This window comes from Temnothorax americanus, unplaced genomic scaffold (genome assembly GCF_048541705.1).
Source record: "Temnothorax americanus isolate GAGA-0224 unplaced genomic scaffold, ASM4854170v1 Scaffold88, whole genome shotgun sequence".
Taxonomy (NCBI): domain Eukaryota; kingdom Metazoa; phylum Arthropoda; class Insecta; order Hymenoptera; family Formicidae; genus Temnothorax; species Temnothorax americanus.
The window spans coordinates 61,300-84,054 of NW_027509811.1; the positions used below are offsets into that span (position 1 = coordinate 61,300).

At 29.3% G+C, this 22,755-nt stretch overlaps 2 protein-coding genes and 2 long non-coding RNA genes across 11 annotated transcripts; 1 reads left to right on the forward strand and 3 right to left on the reverse strand.

Moving 5' to 3' along the window:
* Positions 1–89: 89 nt before the first annotated feature.
* On the reverse strand, positions 90–5,529 carry LOC143907739 (uncharacterized). 5 transcript variants are annotated; one of them, XM_077424673.1, is made up of 12 exons: positions 5,013–5,529; positions 4,763–4,789; positions 4,545–4,601; positions 4,218–4,463; positions 2,925–3,044; positions 2,729–2,846; positions 2,299–2,560; positions 2,017–2,133; positions 1,838–1,928; positions 1,277–1,422; positions 946–1,078; positions 90–220 (listed from the first exon to the last, which is right to left on the reverse strand). In XM_077424673.1, exons 4-12 carry the CDS (start codon positions 4,359–4,361, stop codon positions 188–190), a joined length of 1,164 nt encoding a protein of 387 aa, XP_077280799.1. In that variant the 5' UTR covers positions 4,362–4,463; positions 4,545–4,601; positions 4,763–4,789; positions 5,013–5,529; the 3' UTR covers positions 90–187. The 5 variants fall into 5 exon arrangements, with proteins under 5 accessions (XP_077280799.1, XP_077280797.1, XP_077280796.1 ...); XM_077424671.1 differs by lacking the exon at positions 90–220 and adding an exon at positions 229–858 and having other exon boundaries at positions 4,778–4,789; XM_077424670.1 differs by lacking the exon at positions 90–220 and adding an exon at positions 229–858.
* A 151-nt stretch (positions 5,530–5,680) lies between these two features.
* On the reverse strand, positions 5,681–8,940 carry LOC143907743 (uncharacterized). Its single transcript, XR_013259957.1, has 3 exons — positions 8,834–8,940; positions 6,264–6,395; positions 5,681–6,177 (listed from the first exon to the last, which is right to left on the reverse strand). It is a non-coding gene; the product is annotated as an uncharacterized LOC143907743 (long non-coding RNA).
* A 1,213-nt stretch (positions 8,941–10,153) lies between these two features.
* Positions 10,154–13,575, reverse strand: LOC143907740 (odorant receptor 9a-like). Of its 4 annotated transcripts, XM_077424678.1 has the most exons (10): positions 13,432–13,575; positions 12,392–12,511; positions 12,120–12,265; positions 11,740–11,762; positions 11,495–11,585; positions 11,186–11,302; positions 11,017–11,107; positions 10,768–10,904; positions 10,466–10,598; positions 10,154–10,388 (listed from the first exon to the last, which is right to left on the reverse strand). In XM_077424678.1, exons 1-10 carry the CDS (start codon positions 13,573–13,575, stop codon positions 10,338–10,340), a joined length of 1,053 nt encoding a protein of 350 aa, XP_077280804.1. In that variant the 3' UTR covers positions 10,154–10,337. The 4 variants fall into 4 exon arrangements, with proteins under 4 accessions (XP_077280804.1, XP_077280803.1, XP_077280805.1 ...); XM_077424677.1 differs by having other exon boundaries at positions 10,155–10,388; positions 11,495–11,762; positions 12,148–12,265; XM_077424679.1 differs by lacking the exon at positions 11,740–11,762 and having other exon boundaries at positions 10,156–10,388; positions 12,148–12,265.
* LOC143907746 (uncharacterized) lies at positions 12,805–13,963 on the forward strand. Its single transcript, XR_013259960.1, has 3 exons — positions 12,805–12,891; positions 13,456–13,613; positions 13,830–13,963. It is a non-coding gene; the product is annotated as an uncharacterized LOC143907746 (long non-coding RNA).
* The last annotated feature ends 8,792 nt before the right edge of the window (positions 13,964–22,755 follow it).

Consider the following 22,755-nt stretch of genomic DNA (forward strand, 5'->3'; position numbering starts at 1 on the left):
CGAAACATTCGCATTTTAATAATATTTCTCACAAAAACTATGATTAAGCGATCGATTTATACCAGTGAAATTCAGCAGATGTTCTATTTCGCATAACAAAATTACTCGTGAGAGAACTATTTCCGCAAGAACAATACAAGAGTTGCGCATGCGTATTTAGCACTTGAAATTCATGCCTTTACACGCTTTATTCCTGTTCGTGCAATCGTAAGAGTTTTATCTGCAAGGAGAATGTCCATCCCTTCAGTTTTAAGTGTGTATTATTAAACGTTCAAGTTATTGTCAAGGTAATATTATTTTCTTTTCCTTCTCTATCAAAGCGTATAAGAATATGTATTTTATGTTCTTCATAACTCCACCGTCGTACCAACAAAAAACTTAAATTTAAAGTCTTAAAAATATTTATGCTAATAATAATATTGATCTAAAAGTAATACGTGTCGACAAATATATTTCTAACAGAGATAATCAAGTTTAAACGCAATACAATGTTAATTAAATTTCTAACAGCACGATTTTATTTTAAAGTATAGCAATATGTGATTTGCTCCAATGCATTATGAATATGTGATATGCATCAACGTCTTTGATTGAATAGTTTTATGTGTGATATTTTATACCTCTGTATAATTACATTTGAAATGTTTCATGTTTTATAAACAATATTTTCAATAAATCTGTTTACTCAAAATTATATACATCTCAAAAAATTTTAAACATAATATGAAATAAATATATCAAGAATTTCTAATTAATTATCCATATTGTTTACATTCTAAAATATAATTAAATTTTATTTTTGGTTTATTATTGTATAGAATACATAACAGTAAAGTAAGATACCGAAGCCTTCACCAGCTATAAAGAATGATATTGTTGAGTATATGTTCATTTATATTACGTTACATTAAATATATTGTATTACGTGATATATGATTTTCTTACCGTCGCAAAACACTCTAACGATCCAATAAATAATCCACCAATACCCAAAGTAAAATTTTTGGCGCCTCTTTGCAACAGAAAAAGGATCATTCTTTGTATTTGTAAGGGAGCTAGATACCATTGAACGCTGTACCTGTGAAATTAAATTTCGTTAAAAATTAAAGAAAAATAATTTGAAAAAGAAAAGAAAATACATAAATAACATTCAGTATACATATATTTGTATATGTACGTTTTACAGATAAAAAAAGTGCTTGTTTACTTTCAAGATAGATAAAGTGCACATAAATATATGTAATATATATATGTATAATAATAAAAAAGTCTTTACGCAGTAACGAATACGTGATTAGTGTGATCTATAATATCTTGCCCAACATAGTTAGCAATGAACATGTATAAAACGGTCGACATTACGAATACAACGGGAAATACAAATTCCTTGATGTTATCTTCAGATGCACTAATCTGAAAAATCTAATTTGCGAATTTCGCAGACATATCAAGTTATTTACATTTGTGTTGTATTAAATTGCTTCAGTTCACTCACAAATGTTAAGCTATATAAATAATAGAATATGCTAATTCTAAGTTGTTTAAATAATAAAAATTTTGAGTGATATTTGTAAAAGATAATTTATACGCGACATATTTTAATCGGAAGCATCAAGCAAAAAACACGTTGTTTGTTAGCACTAAGGCCGGTACTCATAGTTATTTAAGACCGTCTTAAGTTCAATCTTAAGATATCATGAACCAATCACAGAGCCGTATTAGCGTCTTAAGACATTACTTAAAACAATTTTGAAGACTATATGAATACCGGCCTAAATAATAAATAATAAAATATTATATCGTTTAAATGTAGAGTTTATAGAATACTAATACTTACTCGGAATAGATTGAGGCTCAAAGAAAGCACTCCAATTGCTATTAAGCAGAATAACATTACCTCAAATTTGGATATCAATATTTCACACAATCTTCAAACATAAATAAATATTATTGTATGATATACGTATTGTATATTATGTAGATTATGTATTGTATATATGTTATATAGATACTAACTTCATAGCTTGCCGATGAATATCGATGGCACATATTATTCCTTTAAATATCAAAATTTTGTTCTCTGAGGTAATATTTTGTAGCACACTGGTTCTCATTATGCGTTCAATACGGTAACTATAAAAAATATGTTTATTTATAAGGTACTATTAGTTTATCTTTAATATAAACTATTAGTTTATCTTCTAAAAATAAATTTTACTTTTAGATTTTTTTCAAAATAATTACACATTTTTGTTTATAATTAGAATTTTTGTAGCTTTCTCTATATTTGTTTTATACCTTGAAATCCTAAACATTCCGCAGGTATGTTGGAAATATGCTACGACCATTGTACCCACCGCTACTATCGCGGTACATCCTATGCAAACAGCTGCACATATATGCAAAACGTTTAAATAAAAATGTTTTTCTTGATCGATGAAATATTCCGTTGTAATAATAAAATCACGAGATTGAGATATGTTTCTCGATAAAATGACATCAAGGATTACCAACCAAAATTGAGCAGTAATAAATGTAAATATACCACAAACGGCAAACACTACAAAAAGTTAGAAAGGAATTGTTTGTAACAAATTTCTGCGTATAAAAATATCCAAATTATCTTTTATGTTATGTGTGTGAGATCAAAAGTGTATATAGCGACGCAATATTAAAATATATTTCTAGATTTAATAAAGATTAATCTGTATAAGAAGATTTATCTTACTTGTAAGTATAACTGTGTACCATTTGGCATTGTTGCTATATTTTTCTACAATAACGTTTTCGTGTTCATCATTTAGATTGTTATATATATGTTGAAGTTGAGCCAGTAAATTTTTCATCTGTCAGTCCAGTAACATTTTATATTGCCTTTGTAAATTTTATTTGAGTCATTAATTACACAGGTATCTTTAACTCACAATTTCCATATTAAAAGCAAAAGTGATGTATTTTATCACAAAGATAACAAAGAGAAATGTAGCAGAGAGAATCTTGACGACGAGATACGAAGTACATTTTGAAGTTAGAAACACAGTGTACTGCAAGCATTAATTTTATGAAAATGTTTACGTTAAAAATATATTTTTCATATATTCCATAACTTTCCAATAATAGGTTTAATGTCTAATTGTTTCTTTATATACAATAATTTTATAAAAATAGTAATTATAATTATACTCATGATATGTCTTGCAACTATTGTACATTTAACAACATTTAAACAAAACTAGATTTTAATAGAAATCGAAAATTATATATATATATATATATATATATAATATATATAATATATATATATAATATATATATATATATATGAATCAGAATTACAAGAGTTTTCAAAGTATAAGCAATTAAAATCAGCAAATATGTAGTAATTTTCAGATCTCACTATTCACTATACATGTGCACGCGTATATCTGCCATTAAATATTGATTTTCACATGTCAGGTGATATTGATTTTCTCTGCTCTGCTGACATACAATGATGATTCCCTATACACTGCATCTATGTACATTTTACACATTTTAATAGTCAGTTGCACGTTAGCAAGTTATCAATGGCAGCATTTAATTGTTACATGCAAATTATTAAAAATGTTATTGAAAATTTTAATTATATGTTTAAAGAGAATTATTATATGTGAAAAATTCTTAAATAATTTAATGTTTATTTTTATTGGAAGAACAAAGTTAAAGTATGTATTTTGTTTTTGTCGAAAAACAGAAATAAATACATTTATTATTGTTTTTCCTAAATTTTTGCACATCAAGTGAAAAAAGATTTCGTCATTAAAAAATAAATCATAAATATTAAATAAAATGTTCATATTTTCTGCATCTAATTTATTTTCTTTTTGTTGTCTAATAAAATTACAAAGTCCCTAATTTTATGCTTGAATAGATAAATCTTAGAGGTAATCAATGTGTTGAATGCTTATAATTCGGAAATTAGTTTTGATTGAAATTAACTTTTAAAACTTTTTGTATAGCAATTACTTCTCAAAAGATACTGTTAGAGTGTTACATGACGAATGTATGTGACATCTTGCATAATTATAACACAATTAATTTTTATATAACAATTGTTTATTATTTAATATAAATTATAATATGAAAGTGAAATTTGACAATAAAAAAGGTAATATAAATTACAAAGGATAGTTTATCTCTCAAAGTGATAATATTTAAAAAGAGAAATACTATCTTACTTGAAATAAAATAGCGGTTGTAAGAATACCCAGGGAGACAATAAAATGAAGTCGGACGAGATTCGTTCGTTGATAAGGCCACAAGCCCACAGCGAGAAAGAGAATTTTATTAAGACTAAAATATTGTGTCTCGACACAGATCATTTTTCTACGACTTTCGAAATATTATCGCGAAACTATCGAATAAGCTATGCTTATTCTTCCCTTCTTGAATTCATTGATCAGATTTTTTATAGCTTCTTTTTTCTATAATATAAATTTTAACTCAATTTTTTAAATGCTTTTTATACGCAAGACGGCACATTGTTATAAGATTGAAACACTCACATTTTAATTCTTTAAATCGTTGTATTTATGCTTATGTTGCTTCAGTAAATCCTTTACCTATCAGTTAAACAATTTATTATACTAATTATATCTCAAAAAAAATTGCTAGTTATAAAAATATATTTTTTAGAAACATATACATATATACATTTATATGTATATATTTATATTGTATACTTAAACGAAACGATAGTGTCTGTAATAAACAACGTTCTTACGTTTTTGATACTAACAGCAAATGAAATCTGTTAGAATAAAAATTAAAAAAGTATAGTAAAAACAACCTTAATGATAAGATCGGAAGTGTGTTTAATAATTAAAGATGTGTTAAACTAAAAACCATAATTTTATTGAAATTAACACTTGAATTAAAATATTATTTCTTTAGTAATTTAATTACGTATAATTGTTAAACTATAAGTTTTCAATTATTAATTATACTTTTATATGTGTACAATAATATATCACCTTATTAGGAACAAAATAGCTCTTGTCGAAGTATTGAGAAAAAAGCTGAATTTGCGACGGATGAATTTTTATTGTTTATAGGGCCACAAATTCCGTAACGAGCAAAAGATTCTTGTTAAGACAAAAACATTAGGTTTTCAATATAGATCATCTCTCTATGAGCTCCAGAACATGACTGCGAAAGAAAACAATATTTTTATCCCTTCCTTTTTTGTATTTATCGACCAAATATCCCTTCTCTCTTTTGGCGTAAATTTTAGTGCAATTTTCTTAATTTCATTCGTATATGCAGCACATAATACTGTCGTGAGATCGGAACACTCGCATTTTAATAACGTTTCTCAGAATAAGGTCTATGATTAAGCGATCGATGTAATGCCCGGCCATAGAAATGTAACAAATAATTTCTTATCATAAGAAGAAAGAAAATAATACTCTTGAGGAAACTACTTGCACGGAAATTACAGGAGAGGCGCGCAAGCGTATTCAGTACTCTTCGATATTTTAGTTTTATACGCTTCATTCACATTTGCGCTTTCATAAGATACGTTTTATCTTTAGGGAAACGTTCGTTTTTTCAGTATCGCTGAACATATCAAGTTATCGTTGAAGGTAATAAGAATTTTCTCTCAAAGAGTAGAAACAATTTTCTACTTCTAATTTCATTATTTTCTGTAATACATAATTTTATGTGTAATACATTACAAAAAATTGAAATTTGACGCGTTTAAAGGTACCAATTTTAAAATTTATTATTTATATAATAGTAAAGTTTCCAGTGGCAATATATATATCTTAAAAAGGGAAAATTAAACTTAAACTCAACTCAAAATATTACTTAGATTTGTATTATATTGTATTGTATGGCTTAGTTTAAAAAAGAAGAGTCCAATAATGCATATTCTGTTTTGATGTTTTATGAAGATACGACACGTACCAATATCTTTGCTTAAATAAATTTTTATTTCGAAAATGTGTGTCTCATATCTAAGTAATATTTTTAACTAATCTACTCTTAACTATAATGCTACCAAATTCTAACGTGAATTAATTGTACTATTTGGTTTTGTACTAATTATATCTATATCCCATTTCTATCCATCTTTGTCTTATCGCGTACCGTAGAATATATGAATGTAAAGTAAGATACCGAAGCCACCACGAACTACAACAAATGATATTGTTAAACTTCTCCATTTTGCGTTATGTCATATTAAATATATTCTGATGCATAATATATCATTTCCTTACCGTGGCGAAACACTCTAACGATTCAATAAATAGTCCACCGACACTCCAAGTAAAATCTTTGGCGCCCTTTTGCATTAGAAACAGTATCAATTTTTGTATATGTAACGGAGCCATATGCATTGAACGTCGTATCTACAACAATATGTTATTTAAACGATGAGAAATGACAATTTGAGAAAGATAAAAAAAAATTTATCAATAATTTTAGCATACATAGATTATACGTATATAAAAAATTTGGAAGAGAATAACTATAGAACCAAGTAGCTAAAGTTCATTAATTATCGGCATTAATATATGTTCAGGCTTTTTTTATACGAGTATATTTTATAATAGCGAGGACAGGAAAGAGAAGCGGTTCCCGTAGACTGTGTAAAAATTGAAAATATTGAGTGTGCCATCGTTCCTGTAACAAAAGCTATACTATTATTACGGTTCAATCGCAAAGAAAAAAATACGGGGTGCCGGACACGGGACAAGGCCGAAGAAGAGGAAAAAAAATTGTGCAAATTAGAAATTTTTGCACTTGGCTTCTTCATAGAGGAAGTGATGTCTTAAGATTCTAACACGGCCCTCTGATTGGCTAATGACACCTTAAGACTATACTTAAAACGATCTTGGATATAAGACCCGACTATAAATACCGGCCTTAAAAAATTATATATGAAATAGAAATAGAAAAAAGACTGAAGAATATAATAAAAATAAAAAATTTCGGTAAACTTGGTTATTTTTTTTCACAGAAATCGGTAACCCTTTTATTAATAACAATTTTTATTATTTCTATTATATTCTTCAGTCTTGTCTACCCCTATTTCATTGTTAAGATTTGGTTGATCAGTTCTGGAGTTGTAGAAATTTCTGTAAATTTGGCACAGACATACATACATACATACATACACACATACCGACATTTTTTTAATGCAATATTTCGACGTTTTAGAACACTCTGAACATATTGACATTAAAAACTCAAAAAACAATCTTTTTTTTGGTTTCTTCTACCCCTATTTTATATATAATTTTTTTGAATTTGGTTGATTAGAGCCAACTTTATACGCAATCAAAAGTTCATATACGAGTTTACGAAAACAAAGATTCCTCTATGAGAAAGCAAAACAATGTTAATCTTTACTTTCAATATAGAATGATATAAAATAAACTTTCATATATATATATAATTGTAAAGTTACAAACAAATATCTTACGCGGTAACATGTATATGATTATTATGATTTATTATATCCTGTCCGATATAATTGGCTACGAACAAATAAAAAACACTGCAAACTGAAAATACAAAAGGCAGCAAAATTTCCTTAGCATTTTCTGCGGACGACATTACCTGAAATATCTAAGATACGAAATATCTAAGATCGTAGTTATACTCCGTTTATCTATATACACTGTGTATCAAACTATCCGCCCTACCCGTAAACGCAAGGTGACAGGAAGTTGGAGAGAAATGTTAAGCGCCAATCTTATCCGAAAAATCGAATGAGGGTATTTCCGTTTTCCGGAACTGATCGGAAATAGTGGCAACTGGAGTCGACTTTGAAATCTTAAATGAGAACATGTCGTGTAGGGTATCGTTGGATAGAGCTTCAAAACAGAATCATTTTTTTATTTGAACATAATCACAGTATCTCCAACCGTTGAAGAGAAACGATTGGAAAATCGAAAGGTGATGATGTCGAAATAATAATATAAAGTTTCGTGTCTGAAAAAAGAAACATCTTTTATTGGACCCTACATGTGTTAGTTCCGGAAAACGGAAATACTTTTATTCAATTCTTCGGATAGGATTTGAGGCTTAACATTTCTGTCCAATTGCCTAATGTCACTTCACATTTACGGAAAATTCGGGTGGGACGTGTGGTGTGATACACCCTGTATATGTTTTAACCTTCATTCTGCTGTACATGTTAGTAAATTAATTTTAACCCTTTCGGTACGGAGAGTGACTACAGTCACTGTTCATTATACTGCTCGCTGCGGCCGAGCAGTGACTATAGTCCATTGTCCACATGCTCACTGCGGCCGAGCAATTTGAAATGTTAACTTAAAATGTTACTGTTAACAAATTTTTTAAATGTTTTTGTTATTGAGTTTTATTACATATAATAATTGAATGCGTTAAACGTGTGCTTAGCTCTCTCGGCCGACTCGCGTATATCGGTGGATCGACACTTCGGCCACCGAAGAGCCGTTCGCGTCCCGGTCGCTTCGTAGCAAAAGGATTAAAGAGCAAAAATGAAAATTGATATAATAAAACAAAACAATTATACGCATAATTTTTTAATCAGTATACGTTAGTAACAGTGTAAATCAAAAAATAATAAATCATCCATAAATCATTATTTTTAGACGATATTCATGACTTACTCAAAAGAGATAGAGACTTAAAAAAATTACTCCGATTGTTATTAAACAAAACAACATTGCCTCAAATTTAGATACAATTAGTTCGGATAATCTTCAAACACAAATAAATGTTAAATATTATACGCGTTTTATATTCACATATATATATATATATATCTACATAAATACATATATTACACAAATACCAATCTCATTGCTTGCCGATGAATATCTACGGCATCAGTTATCCCTTTAAGTATCAAATCCTCGTTCTTTGAAGTAATATTTTTTACAATATATTTAATATATTGTAAACAATATATATATGTTTATCACATGTAAAATTTTTATTTATTTGATTACTAAGTAAACTTATTTTTAAAGGAGGGTGTTTAAAAAAGTCGATTTCTGTTTAGAAAAGATGTAAGTAGAAGAGATAGTGTCTTGATTTTGGCCTCTTGAATAAGAAAAAGCTATCAAAAAACTTGTGGTGTATCAAAAATATTTTAAAAATCGAGCAAGAATATGATGTATAGAAATTTGGTTGATGTTCAGAGTTATCACAAAACGCATTCTTATTTCACACACAATTGTTTACATTTTCCTTTACACATACTCAAAAAACACTTCTCCCGCTTCTCCTCCCTAAACTGATGGGATGCGTTTTGTAATAGCTCTATACATCAACCGAATTTGTCACACATCATATTCTTTCTCGATTTTCAAGATGTTCCCGATACACAAACTTTTTAATATTACATTAGTTTTTCCATATTTAGGAGGTCAAAATCTACAAAAAATACTATTTTTTTACTATACCTACTATCTTTTTTACTTACACTTTCTTAGGCAGAAATCCCTTCTTTTGGAAAGTAATCGATTAAATATTCCATATATTTCATTTTCTGGCACATATTTTAATACAAATAATCTAATTTACCATAACGTAACATTTGTATGTACGACTTGTACCAGTCCGTTAGAACACGCACAGTTGAATAAATTTCTCATAAGAACGATATCCGCGACCGAGTTACCGCTGAAAGCAATTTGACGGATGTGTCTTTCCCTTTAAATTGATCTATTCACAGAAAATTCACGCAGGCGCATTTTTTTCTTTTCAGCGCCGAAACTTCATTCCAGTACGCGCACTCATAGGATACACTTGCTCTCTAACAGACATATTCTCCAACTTCAAGTTATAATTTAAAAATAGCGAAAATTTTTTTAACCAATATTAAATACCGAAATGTCATTTCTATCTGGTTTTCTGTATCATCTACTACTAGTCATATTCTTGTTCTTTTTTTGTTTTTTACTATACACATATTTATTATCGATAATTCTAACATATTATATGTAATTGTTGACACAAAATAAAATATATAAGAGTATAAATAGCTAATGTTTAATAGAAAATTGCGCATAAGAATCGTATTTGGAAGTAAAGTAAAATAAATATATATACTTTCTTGTTTTTTTTATTTAACATACAGTAAAAAAAATACACGATTTCAATGCATCGCAGAAACTTGATATAATAATACCTTGATTTGAATAATTTTAATCTTTTATATCTTTATTAACAATTTAATAAATATCTGCGCTTTTTTAACAAAAATTAATATTTCTATTTTCTAAGCATGAATACTATTGCTTTTTCATTAATTATATTCTTACTATGTTGTTATTAAATTCATACTTGCTTCGTCATCGTGTAGAATATATGACGGTAAAGTAAGATACCGAAGTCTTAACCAGCTATAATTAAAAATGTTTCCTTTAATAGCATTTATTTTTAATATGATACTCTTTTGAGATATTTTATATCATCTTACCGTAGCAAAACATTCCATAGATGCATGAAATAATTTACCAACACTCAAAGTAAACTCCTTGGTTTGTTTTTGTAACAAGAACAATATCATCTTCTGTATGTGTATTGGAGCTCTATACCACTGCACATTGTACCTATAAAATTGTATATGCATAATGAATGACAAATTGAGACAGATCTCTGTTAGTTAACTTCGTGTTTACGCCAACTTATTTTACAGTAATATTAATTTATTTTTATTTTGATAAAACAACTCTTAAAAGATGAACTTTCACATATTCTATTTTATGAAATATTTCTTACGCAGTATAAAATACGTGATTATTATGATCCGATATAATCTGCCCGATATAGTTGGCTATAAACATATACGTGACACAAGCAAATACAAGAAGAAACGAAAATAAGAATTCCTCAACATTATTTCCAGACGATGCAATCTGAAAAACTTTTGGAATCAATTTCTTGACACATTTATTAGACAGTATTATTATTAATATGAATAACTTTGGGACAGCTTTCATACATTATTATACAAATTCAAAAACATACTTGAAATAGGTTGATGCTCACACAAACCACTCCACACGTTATTAAGCAAAACATTAGTATCTCGAATGCGGACAACAAATGCCTAGACAGTCTTCCAAAACAAAAAAAATATTATTAAACGTATTGCATGAATATTGTTGACGTAAATACAAACTTCATAAATACAAACTTCATAGCTTGCTGGTAAATGTCGACCGCATAAATTATTCCCTTGGTCATCAAAATCTTATTTTTTAACGTAATGTTTTGTAAAATGTCGATACTCATTGCATGTTCAATACGATAGCTACAAATGTTGTGTCGCAATTATATAACAATTTATTAAATGACACAATTCTTCAACTAAAAACAAACTTTTACCAAAAAATGTTTTGCCATGTTATACATATAAAGATAACACTGTACATAAATTGTATAACAGTCCTAATTATTATTGAACCGTTATATAATATGGTAATTTTCACATCTATATTCCTACCTAGCAATTCTAAACATTCCACAGGTATGTTGAAGATACGTAATAAGCATTGCACCTATTCCTACCATTACAGTTGCTCCGATGGAAAAACCTACGCACACATGGAACAAAATCAAATAGAAATACTTCTCTTGATCGACAAAATACTCCGTTATAATGAATAAATGACGTGACCGTTGGTGAGATATATTCATCGGTACATCAACATTAATCAAATTCGACCAAAATTGAACTATAATACTAACAAATATTCCACAAACTCCAAGTGCTAAAAAGCGTAAATAAATTGTTATTTAAATTTGTAGGGTGTAATGTTATAAATAGGGAGTAATATTATAAAATTATTTTATGTATACCGTATACATGTGTGTACGATATAAAATATATCTTTTAATAAAATCAAATTTTATTGCAAAATTAATAGCTATTTTTATATTTTATTCAATTTATAAGCACATTTGCCATTTAATGTAAATACGTAATATTAATGTTTTAATAGGCCAATGCAATAAAATACATCATATAAATGCAGTATATATATATGTATGAAAATTATAATATGCTAAAGTCGATTTCACTCCACTTGACAGTTTATTGTGAGATATTAAATTGAAAATTCAATTACATGCAAAAATCAACAAACATTGCCTTACTCGCAAGCGCAATCGTGTAACGATTAGCGATACAACTATATTTTTCTGCAATAGCAATTTCGTTTTTATCCCTTAATTCGTTTAGTATATGTTGAAGCTCCATCAATAACTTTTTCACCTGCCAATTTTTATTACCTTTCTGTATTACTATTGTCGTAAATATTAAAATACTTTTTGCTATGAAAATATATTTGACAGACAAATTAATCCTATTTAACGGATGCTCTGTAAGCCATTAACTTACAACATCAATGTTAAAACGGAATGCGTTATATGTTATTATAAACGTTGTAAAGAAAGATGTAGAAGACAACACTTTGGTAACAAGGTCCGAAGTACACTTTAATACTATTAATGGTGTCAGCTGCAAATAGGGATAGTTTTGCAGAAATTTGCGTATAAATATATGTTATTAATACTATTAATACTATTAAATAATAATACAATGTATCAATCCCGAACGAGATTCCCGAAAAAAGTATGTAAAGTTTGCATATTTACGTCATATCATTACGATGCATATTTGCAGCATATGATCGTTGCGTATTAATTTTATAATACGATACGATAATATGCGCCTTTGCCTATTATTATATCAATAATTTGATATGCAACAGTGCAACACTGTCTATTTAAACTGATACACTCTATGCGGATGCGCAACAAAATGTCCATTTTAAAAATTTATCGTTGCCGTTCATCCGCATGTCGATAGATTCTCTCACTTTAATTACTTCAGATAATGTGAGTAACTATCCGCGCGAAAAATATTTTGACTATATTTTTGTCAAACAAGTTGTTCCATCTTATGCACATATCACGATATTATCACAACAAAATACGTCAGAGGAAGATAAATAAATTTTTATGAAAAAGTAAATTTCCAATTATAATTGTATACACATACTTATCATGATGTTAAATTTATTTTGGTTTATTTTTTATATAAAGACAATTTCTCTAATTACAATTAAGGAAAAATATACAACTTGATGCGATGCGCAATTATATTATATATTTTTTTATTTAAATAAAACACTATGTATTTTGTTTGTATTATTTATCTTATTAATTTATACTATTTTATACATAAAAGTGTTAATACAGGATACAAGCACATGCATATAGAATAAATTGCGCGCGCATAGCGCATCTTGTAGTATTTTAATTTGATACAAAAATCAAATTGCAAAATATAGATTAAAATAAATTATTCAGAGGTAAAAGATTGTCACACAGTAAAAAAATTGATTTTATAATAACATTTCAATATTCTTATCTTACCTGAAATATAATACCTGCTGACAGAGTAGCAGAGAAAAAGATAAACTGAAATTGAGCAAATTTGGATTGCTGATAGGGCCATAAACCAACAGCAAGCAATAGAAGTTTATCGAGACTGTAATATCGAGCTCCTAGATGTATCATTTTTCTGTGAGCTTTTAAGTATTACTGCACAGACATCAGTGAGTATGCGTTCCCCTACTCTTTTCGCTGGTCGATTGAATATTTCACATCTTATATTTTCTGATATAAATTTCAACGCAAATTTCATAATTTATGTCTATAATGTTGATTGCGTAAAAGTTTGTCAGAAGGTCCAAATGCCCTTAATTCTATCAATTTCTCAGCAAATTGCGAATATTAATGTTATCGATTTACCGCTAAAAGTATCTCGACAGATGTGTTTTTCTCATGAAATTGAGCTACTCGCAAGAAAACCACGCAGGCGTATTTTCATTTCACCGCAAGCATTCGTGGGATACACTTAGTCCTCAAGAAGCACGTCTCTCAGCTGAAATTTTTGCGATGCCAGATCTATCTGAGACGAAGCTTTAATGACTTCGTAAAATTAATTTTTTAAGAAAGGTAAAAAAAAGCGCCAAGTACACGCAATGTATTTTAATAAATTCAAAAATTCAACCTAAGTGGTAGCTTTATTTTTCATTCATAAAATTATATTACCTAACTTAACTCAAGTGACATGTATTTCAAAAATAGATGTGAAGTCTTAAAATTAAATTGCACCAATTGTAAAGAAAATATGTATATTGCTTTGAAAGATAATCTCGTTGTGCAACTACTTTAAAAAAATAAAACCCAAGTGGTATCTTTATGTTCCTATTTAAGGGTCTTCATATTCCAACCCAAGTGGTAATAGCTTCTTAATTCTCTTTAACAAATTTTTAATATTACAAAGAATTATTTTAATTAAAAAGAATTAAAGAACTAACAGTACAAAATAAAAATATTTAATTAAAACAAAATAAATAAATTTCTTTTCTAAAGAAACTTGGCGCTGCTTTTTTACTCCTGTCGCATTCTTCCCTAAATTATGTTTATTGTTTTTTTATTTAATCAAAAATCTTAGTACTCATTTTTAAATTTTAATGTTTAAATTTCAAAGTCTAGCAGCGCCAAGTTTTTTTACAAAAAAAATTTATTTATTTTTCGGTCGGCTTATCGTACTTTTATTTTTGCAAAGTAGATACATTTTAAAACAAGACGCCATTATTTGTTTTTAGAGAAATCATATGTAAATGTAAAATGTAAAAAAGAAATCAAATGTGCAGAATTATGTATACGTACCAATGAGAACTAGTAGTAATAGTAGCAATCTAACATAAGTAACTAAAGTCGAAGTTAAAGCACAATTAGATTGCACATTACTGTTCCTTTCTTTTATTATTTTTGTATTATATAGTATTCTACTTTTACATATACATTATTTTTTATTTATTATTCTCTTCTACATATATATATACATATTAATGTTGCAACAGTGTCAAATGTTGAATATTGCAACAACTGATGCTTTAAAATTATTATTTGTATATAGTATTACACTTATCGTTTTAATATAAATACATTATAAAATGATTGAATTAGGAACGTGTAAAATGATTGCTATAAGTTGGAATATTATATACATTGTAATTCGTCACTTCTGTAACTATTAATTTCTTTATTTGCGCACCACGTACCGCGCCTGACTCGTATTGCCGTTTAATAATTTGTTGCTATTTTAAATGCATAGTTACAAATAAAATGTTAACGAAATATTTCAATATTTTAGCAACATAACATGCCGAGTGGGCACTTATAATGTGCAAGAATGTATCAATGTAAGGAGATTAGTTGTTCAAATTAGAATGATAAGAATTAGTTCAAAATTATGGAGAATATTCGTCTATATGGGAATCTGACGTTTATGCTAAAGTTGAAGACAATTGTCTGCATTGTTGCCGAGTAATTAATTACTGAAATTTAACTTTTATCTCTTTCTTATACACAGGCGACATAGCAAAAATGTTAAAACACCTGTAATGTAACTTTCGAAAGTGTATTAAAAATAATAAGAATTTAATGAAAATTGGTGCAAATAATTCTTTACATATTTAGGAAGAACTTTTATGAAGACTGAAATGATTTGTCTACATTCTACATATAGTTATCAAGAAATTGTAAAAATAAAACAGCATATTGCCACATTTCAACGTGGATAATAACGTATTTGGGTTTCAATTATACAAACAACGATTTAAAACCTTAAGAAACAGCTAATTAAACGCATTCCACATATTTATTTGCTGTACTGCATATCCAAGTGTGTTATTTTACTGAAACATTTTTTACATATTTCTTGCCGTTAAATTACGTCATTTAACACGGTTAAACGTATTGACTTTTAATTTAATATACGATTAAACATGTTAAAATTGCACACGCAACAAAACATGTAAAACGAACTTCAGTCAATTGTGTGTCATTTTTATACGTTTATGCGTGTAGAAATAACACCCTTGGATCGAGATTAATCAATTTGTTAGAAAATATTTTAACAAATTTTTTTCTAATATTATAATTAAAAAAAATTACAATAAAAAATCTTTTTTTTTTTTTTTATGAAATCTCAGGTGCGACAGCTTAAATACTCGATCAATCAAACCGATGACCGTGCCCTTTTTCTGACAGAGTGCTCGAAATTTTGATACTACTTTGACATTCTTAAGGATAGTTTGCACCTACTTAAATGCTCTATAATCTAGAGAAAACCTACTTTGATAATATTACACTTATTAACTTCTTTTTTAAACCTCTAATTCTATACATTTTATTTTAATACTACTTTGAAGCTACAATGCTCCCAAAATTTTAATGCTGCTTTGACATTGAGATATATTCCACAGCTAATAAAACCTATTTTAATAATATTATACTTATTAACTCCTCTTTTAAACTTTTAATTCTACAGATTTTATCTCGATTGATTGCCGCGCCGCGAGCTTGCTTCATCCCGAGTCGAAATTTTGACCCTTCATTAAACCTTTAATTCTAAAATTTAGTAGGAGCTAAGATGTAAAGATAGGCTCAATTATAATGATATAATTTGCTCCTACTTTGATTCTAACGCTGTCTCAAATTTCCCTTTTTACTGTTTTTAGCGTTAAAATAGGTTGATTTATATTAGGAGCTAAAGCTAGCAAAATAGGTTTAATTATAAACCTCTATTGACCCTTCATCTGCTATCTAGAATATACGTTCCCCCCACACTGAAAAAAAAGTGGTTAGATCCAAGAAAATTTTTTTTCACATAGTACCAATGGCTTTATTTACTTAATATAATCACATATTTATATATATATATATATATATATATATATATATATATATATATATATATTTAGAATTAAATATCTTTACTTAAAAAAAAAAAAAAAAAATTAAGTAAATATATTAAGTAAATAAGACCATTGATACTATGTGAAAAAATATTTTCTTGGATCTAACTATTTTTTTCCAGTGCAGCGATGAGTGTAACACATTATTTTCAACGCCAAATTTATATAAAAATTCTGAAAAATTACATGAAAAGTTCTGAAAAAAATTTTATAGTCCTGGTGAAAATTTTTCTCAGAATTTTTTATATAATTTTTCAGAATATATAATATATCTATATTTTCGGAACTTCTGTATAATTTTATATTTTTTTCAGATTTTTAAATATAAATCTTAGATTATAAATCAGAAATCAAATATTTCATGCGATTAGAATTTATTAGAAAGAATATACAATCAGGGGCTCGTTATGTAATGATTTACAATTTAATAATAATAGTAAAAGAACTTGTAACTACTTTTACAATTGCGTTGTATAAAATTTGTAACATTTAGAAACAGTTACTTATTAAGTCATTTGGAATTCTTGAAAATATTCCAATTCCAATATCTTCATTTCCTTCCCCATTTTCGCTTGAAGCTTCTGAATTGCAACTGGATCATTAGAATGGCTTGTTGATGGTAATGTACAAAGAGATGATGGTGGTGGTGTATTGGTGTAATTATTTCCATCATGTAGTGCAGTCGAGGGATTGTATTTAGCCAATATATTGGCTGTAGATAAAATATGTGACTCATTTGCAATTGATGATGGTGGTGGTGTATTGGTATAATTATTTTCTGATATTTCGCGTGGCACTTCGATCCTTGCGTGACGCGACCGAAATTCAGAATTAAACAATTTTATATTTATAATAATGATGAGAGATCACATTAATAATAATATTAACCTTGCGACACGACGCGGGACGATTAACCTCGCGACACGACGCGAGCTGTCACATCACGACACACACGACGCACTACACGCACGAAACTCGCCACACTCCGCGATGACAATGGATGTTAAGAAAGGAAATTTAAATATCTTCCGGAAAAAGAGGGTTTGTGGAACCAGTCAAATTGCAAATGATCACCTATGTGAAGCTTCTAAAAAATTCCTCTAAAAAATTCAATTTGCCACCCACGCTGATTTCCATAGTAAATTGCAATCTCGGGTGAAAAGAGTTGAATGTTTCTAATACGTGAGTGCATTCATTAAGAGGCACTGCCATTGCAATATCGTCCACGTACCTCTTATATAAAGAAGGAACGAACTTCAAGCTTCCGAGCGCTCTAACCTCCACGACCTCGATATCCGCCCCTATGGGTGACAGCGCTCCAACCAGGAAATTTTTATGCGACGATATTCTAGAACGTGTCGGAGTGCACACATAACTTGACTGACCAGCGATGATTTGCTGTTTACGGTGGTAGACTATCTGTATGTATGTTTGCGACGTCAGACCACTTTTGTATTAATTTTTATATGTAAGATTTACGCTGAGGAGGACCCCAAAGAAGGGTCGAAACGTTCGTTCGTTAATTTTGACTTGTGAGAATAAAGTTTAGCGGTTTTACGTCACGCTTGTGCTCTTATTGCCCGTTTAAGGTTTTTTCTTTTACATTACAAAGCCTTACTTAGTTATTTATTATAATTCAATGTTGCTATAAAAAACTAGCAAACTGAGAGATGCTTTTAAAAATATTGAATAAATTCTAAAAATGCATGCTTGAAAATGCTTAAAACTTCGAATTAAGGGGCTCTTATAGTGGCAGTGCACTTTATGCACTAAGTGCACGTTATATATATATATATATATATATGTAGGTCCAGAGGTATGTTCCGGGACTGTTTACGTTTTTTGAAATGTACAGTCCTGGAATATAACGCATAAATATGTAATCAGATTCAATATATATATATATATATATATATTATATGTATATATAAACAGCACTTTAACTCGTATTTTATTTATTATAAATTTTTAAGGGCAAAAATGCAAAATCGGGCTGTTTAGAGCACTACAGATGAGTTTACTGATTAAAAATATTGTAAATTGAATAAGATTTATTCGATATTTTGGCTAAATTCTTCTTATTCGTAATTTTTTTCGTAATAAGAAGAATTTAGCCAAAATATCGAATGAATCTTATTCAATTTAGGAGATTTTTAATCAGCAAGCTCATCTGTAGTACCCTAAACAGCCCGACTTTGCATTTTTGCCCTTAAAAATTTATAATAAACAAAATACGAGTTAAAGTGCAGTTTATATATATAACGTGCACTTAGTGCATACCACTATAGGATGTTCTTAACACTCTAATAAACTTTAATCTATTATAAACAACTTTATAATAAATTCGTTTTTAACAGTTTATTTACATACAATTGAAGTTACTGAAAATAGCATATCGACCCCAGACGTCAAAGTTTACCGGACGTTACGAGAATCTTGAGTGCATGAATATTCTACGCAAAATAGACTTAATAATAGACTTAATAATGTAATTAAGGAAGTTGGTTGCCGTCACGTTGTGGGGCAGAGACGGTGGGGCAGAGAAAAGCCTATAGGTGTGTTTTCATCGCGTAAAATAAACGAGTTTTATATTGTAAATCCAAGAGTGTTATTTCTACACGCATAAACGTATAAAAATGACACAATTGACTGCAGTTCGTTTTACATGTTTTGTTGCGTGTAAAATTTTAACATGTTTAATCATATATTAAATTAAGAAGAATTTAGCCAAAATATCGAATGAATCTTATTCAATTTAGGAGATTTTTAATCAGTAAGCTCATCTGTAGTGCCCTAAACAGCCCAATTTTGCATTTTTGCCCTTAAAAATTTATAATAAATAAAATACGAGTTAAAATACAATTTATATATATAACGTGCACTTAATGCATATCACTATAGGATGTTCTTAACACTCTAATAAACTTTAATCTATTATAAACGACTTTATAATGTTTTTAACAGTTTATTGTAGCATTATTAAAAATAGAATACATATAGTTAATATAATTAACATTAATAATAATAATAATAATAATAATAATAATATAGTTAAAATTGTGTTAAATAGGTTTTCGAAAAAAGGGGGGCCAGCCAAAAAAAATTGTTTTTTTTTTATTTTATTAAAAAACTGTTGGGAATTAAGGAAAATCGTTTTGAAACAATGTAGTACAAAGTCAGAACAACCTGGAACAATTTTCAAAAATATGAATTTCAAAAAAAGGGAGGCTAACTTCATACACTTGATAGAACCAATCGGCATCGAAAAGAGGCCTCAATTCTTTGATAAAAAATAAATTCACTTAGGTAATAGACTAGTGATTAAAACACTACAAGCGCGCGCTACGCACGCGCCATTTATGTAGCTTTTTTCTATATCATTACACAAAACAACATTTACAAAGCTATTGCTCTGTAATAATAACACATTAAGAAAAATTTAACGATATATACATAACAACATGACTTTCAAATGTCTTGGTTCAGAAAAATCTTTATTTAAATTAAGGGGATCCTGCAGTGACTGGCGAACTTCCTCGATGTCGATAATGTCAACCTTTCTAATTTTGTTTTCCCTATATCTGTCTTTGTCTAACGAAATGACATCTGTCCTTTTTTCGATTGCTCGCCATCTTACGCAAGATCCGGCAACTACTGTTGCTGCTCTTCTTGTCATCCTGCATCCGTATTTGCATTACTAAAATAATTATTAGATGGATCTTTTTTTGTACGCATTGAATCTTACTTCTACTTACACGATATTATTTCTACATGTTTTCCCAAGGGTGGATGATAAACATTATGTACGTATAAACTGTAGAATTTTTGTTTTAAGCAAATATTGTCGTCAGGTGACAGCTGCGTATGTGCCCCAATAAGTAATATTTTTAATTTTTTGGTGCTTTTGATATAAAATCGCGTTTTGCACCCTAGATTTTTGTGCGGACTTTAATTCTGTAAACAATTTTTGCAATTCTATAAAGCCAATTAAAAGATCCATCTAATAACGATAATGTCGGTAAATCATACGGCTGCAGGATCTCCTTAATTTCATGTTTTTTGCAACGATATAAATACACTTTTAATAATTAATTAAAAGCCTCGAAAAAAAATACGTACAATTTTTATATACAAAATTTTTAACATATACCTATTATCTTTCTATACCTATTATCTATATACCTCTCTCTTTCTTGTTCTCTCTTGTTCTCTCTTGTTGTCTCTTGTTCTCTCTTGTTCTCTATGTTTTTTTCTTTTTCTTTTTTTCTGTCTCTCTCAACTTTTCTTCTTTTTCTCTTAGTTGTCATCTTTAACTTGGTCATATCCCAATCATGGAGAACAAAGAAATTACGAACACACACGTTATTATATACTATCTTCATCGTAGACGAATTATACACAATATGTTTAATTATTATTTTAAAACTTACCTTTCTCTCTCTCTCTCTCTCTCTCTCTCTCTCTTTCTCTCTCTCTCTCTCTCTCTCTCTCTCTCTCTCTCTCTCTCTCTCTCTCTCTCTCTCTCTCTTTCCCTCCTAGGCAATCGACAATGGCCTTCTTGTGATCATGATTCTCTTTGATTTCAGTAAGGCGTTTGATACGGTCCCGCATCTTCGACTTCTTATTAAACTCAAGATCTTAGGATTCTCAGACTCAGTTCTTTTATGGTTATATTCATATCTTACAGGCCGTTCTCAGTCTGTGGTGGATGATGCGGGATGTCTTTCGGCTTGGTTGTTGATGCTTAGTGGTGTGCCTCAGGGATCTGTACTTGGTCCTCCATTGTTCTCCCTCTACATCAACGATATTGGTAAAGTCTTGAACTACTCTGAGCATATGATCTTTGCTGATGATATCCAGATATATCGCCTAAGTCTACTCTCCGATCTACTTCACAATCTTAAGCTAATCTCTCAGGATGCTAATGCCATCTTTAATTATGCAAAGGAGAATGGTCTTAATCTGAATCCTGCTAAGTCTAAGGTGATTATATTTGGCAGCAGGGCCAATGTTGGCAATATAGATCTCAATCTTCTTCCACCGATAATGGTTAATCAGATACCCTTACCATATGTGAGTGAGGTGAAGAACTTGGGAGTCTTTTTCGAGTCTGATCTATCTTGGAGAAAACATATCTTATTTGTCTCGCAGAAGGTCCATGGTGCTTTATACAAGTTAAGATTTAACCAGAATTCTCTCTCCACTGAGTTGAGGATCAAGCTTGTTATGACTCTGGTTCTACCCCATATTGATTATTGCTGCCTGGTTTATCACGGCTTGAGTAGTGAAATAAATAATAAATTACAGAAGCTGGTTAATTGCTGTGTCAGATTTATCTATAACTTGCGGCGAGATGAGCACATAACTCCGTTTATGCGTCGTCTGGGGTGGCTTTCGGTCGAGAACAGAAAGCTGTATTTCATCGGGTGTCAAATGTATCGTATTGTTTACATGAATTCGCCTGTGTATTTACGTGAACTTTTCACCCCACTTGATCCACTACTAAGAAGATCTGACAGACTGACCACTTCTTCTCATGTTTTCCACATTCCCTTACATAGAACAACTACCTACAGGAACTCCTTCCATCTTTCGTCCATCTATTTTTGGCATGCTCTTCCTGTTCAAATTACATCGGCGTCTTCGTTTTCAATCTTTAAAAGTCTTCTTCGTGCTCATCTGTTCTCTTCTGAATTTGAGTGTTAGTTCGTGTACTGGTCGGGTCGTACTTGCTGGGTTTAGTATTAGGGTTAGTTTTAGTTTTAGTTTTATTTTTAGTTTTTTTTAAGTTAATTTTAAGTATCATTATGTTACTCACTTAGTGATGTATGCGGAAGTAATGCTTATATTTTTTTGTAGTTTGTTTACTGTTCTTGCCCTTTAGCTTATGCTCGGGCATATAAATATATCAATCAATCAATCAATC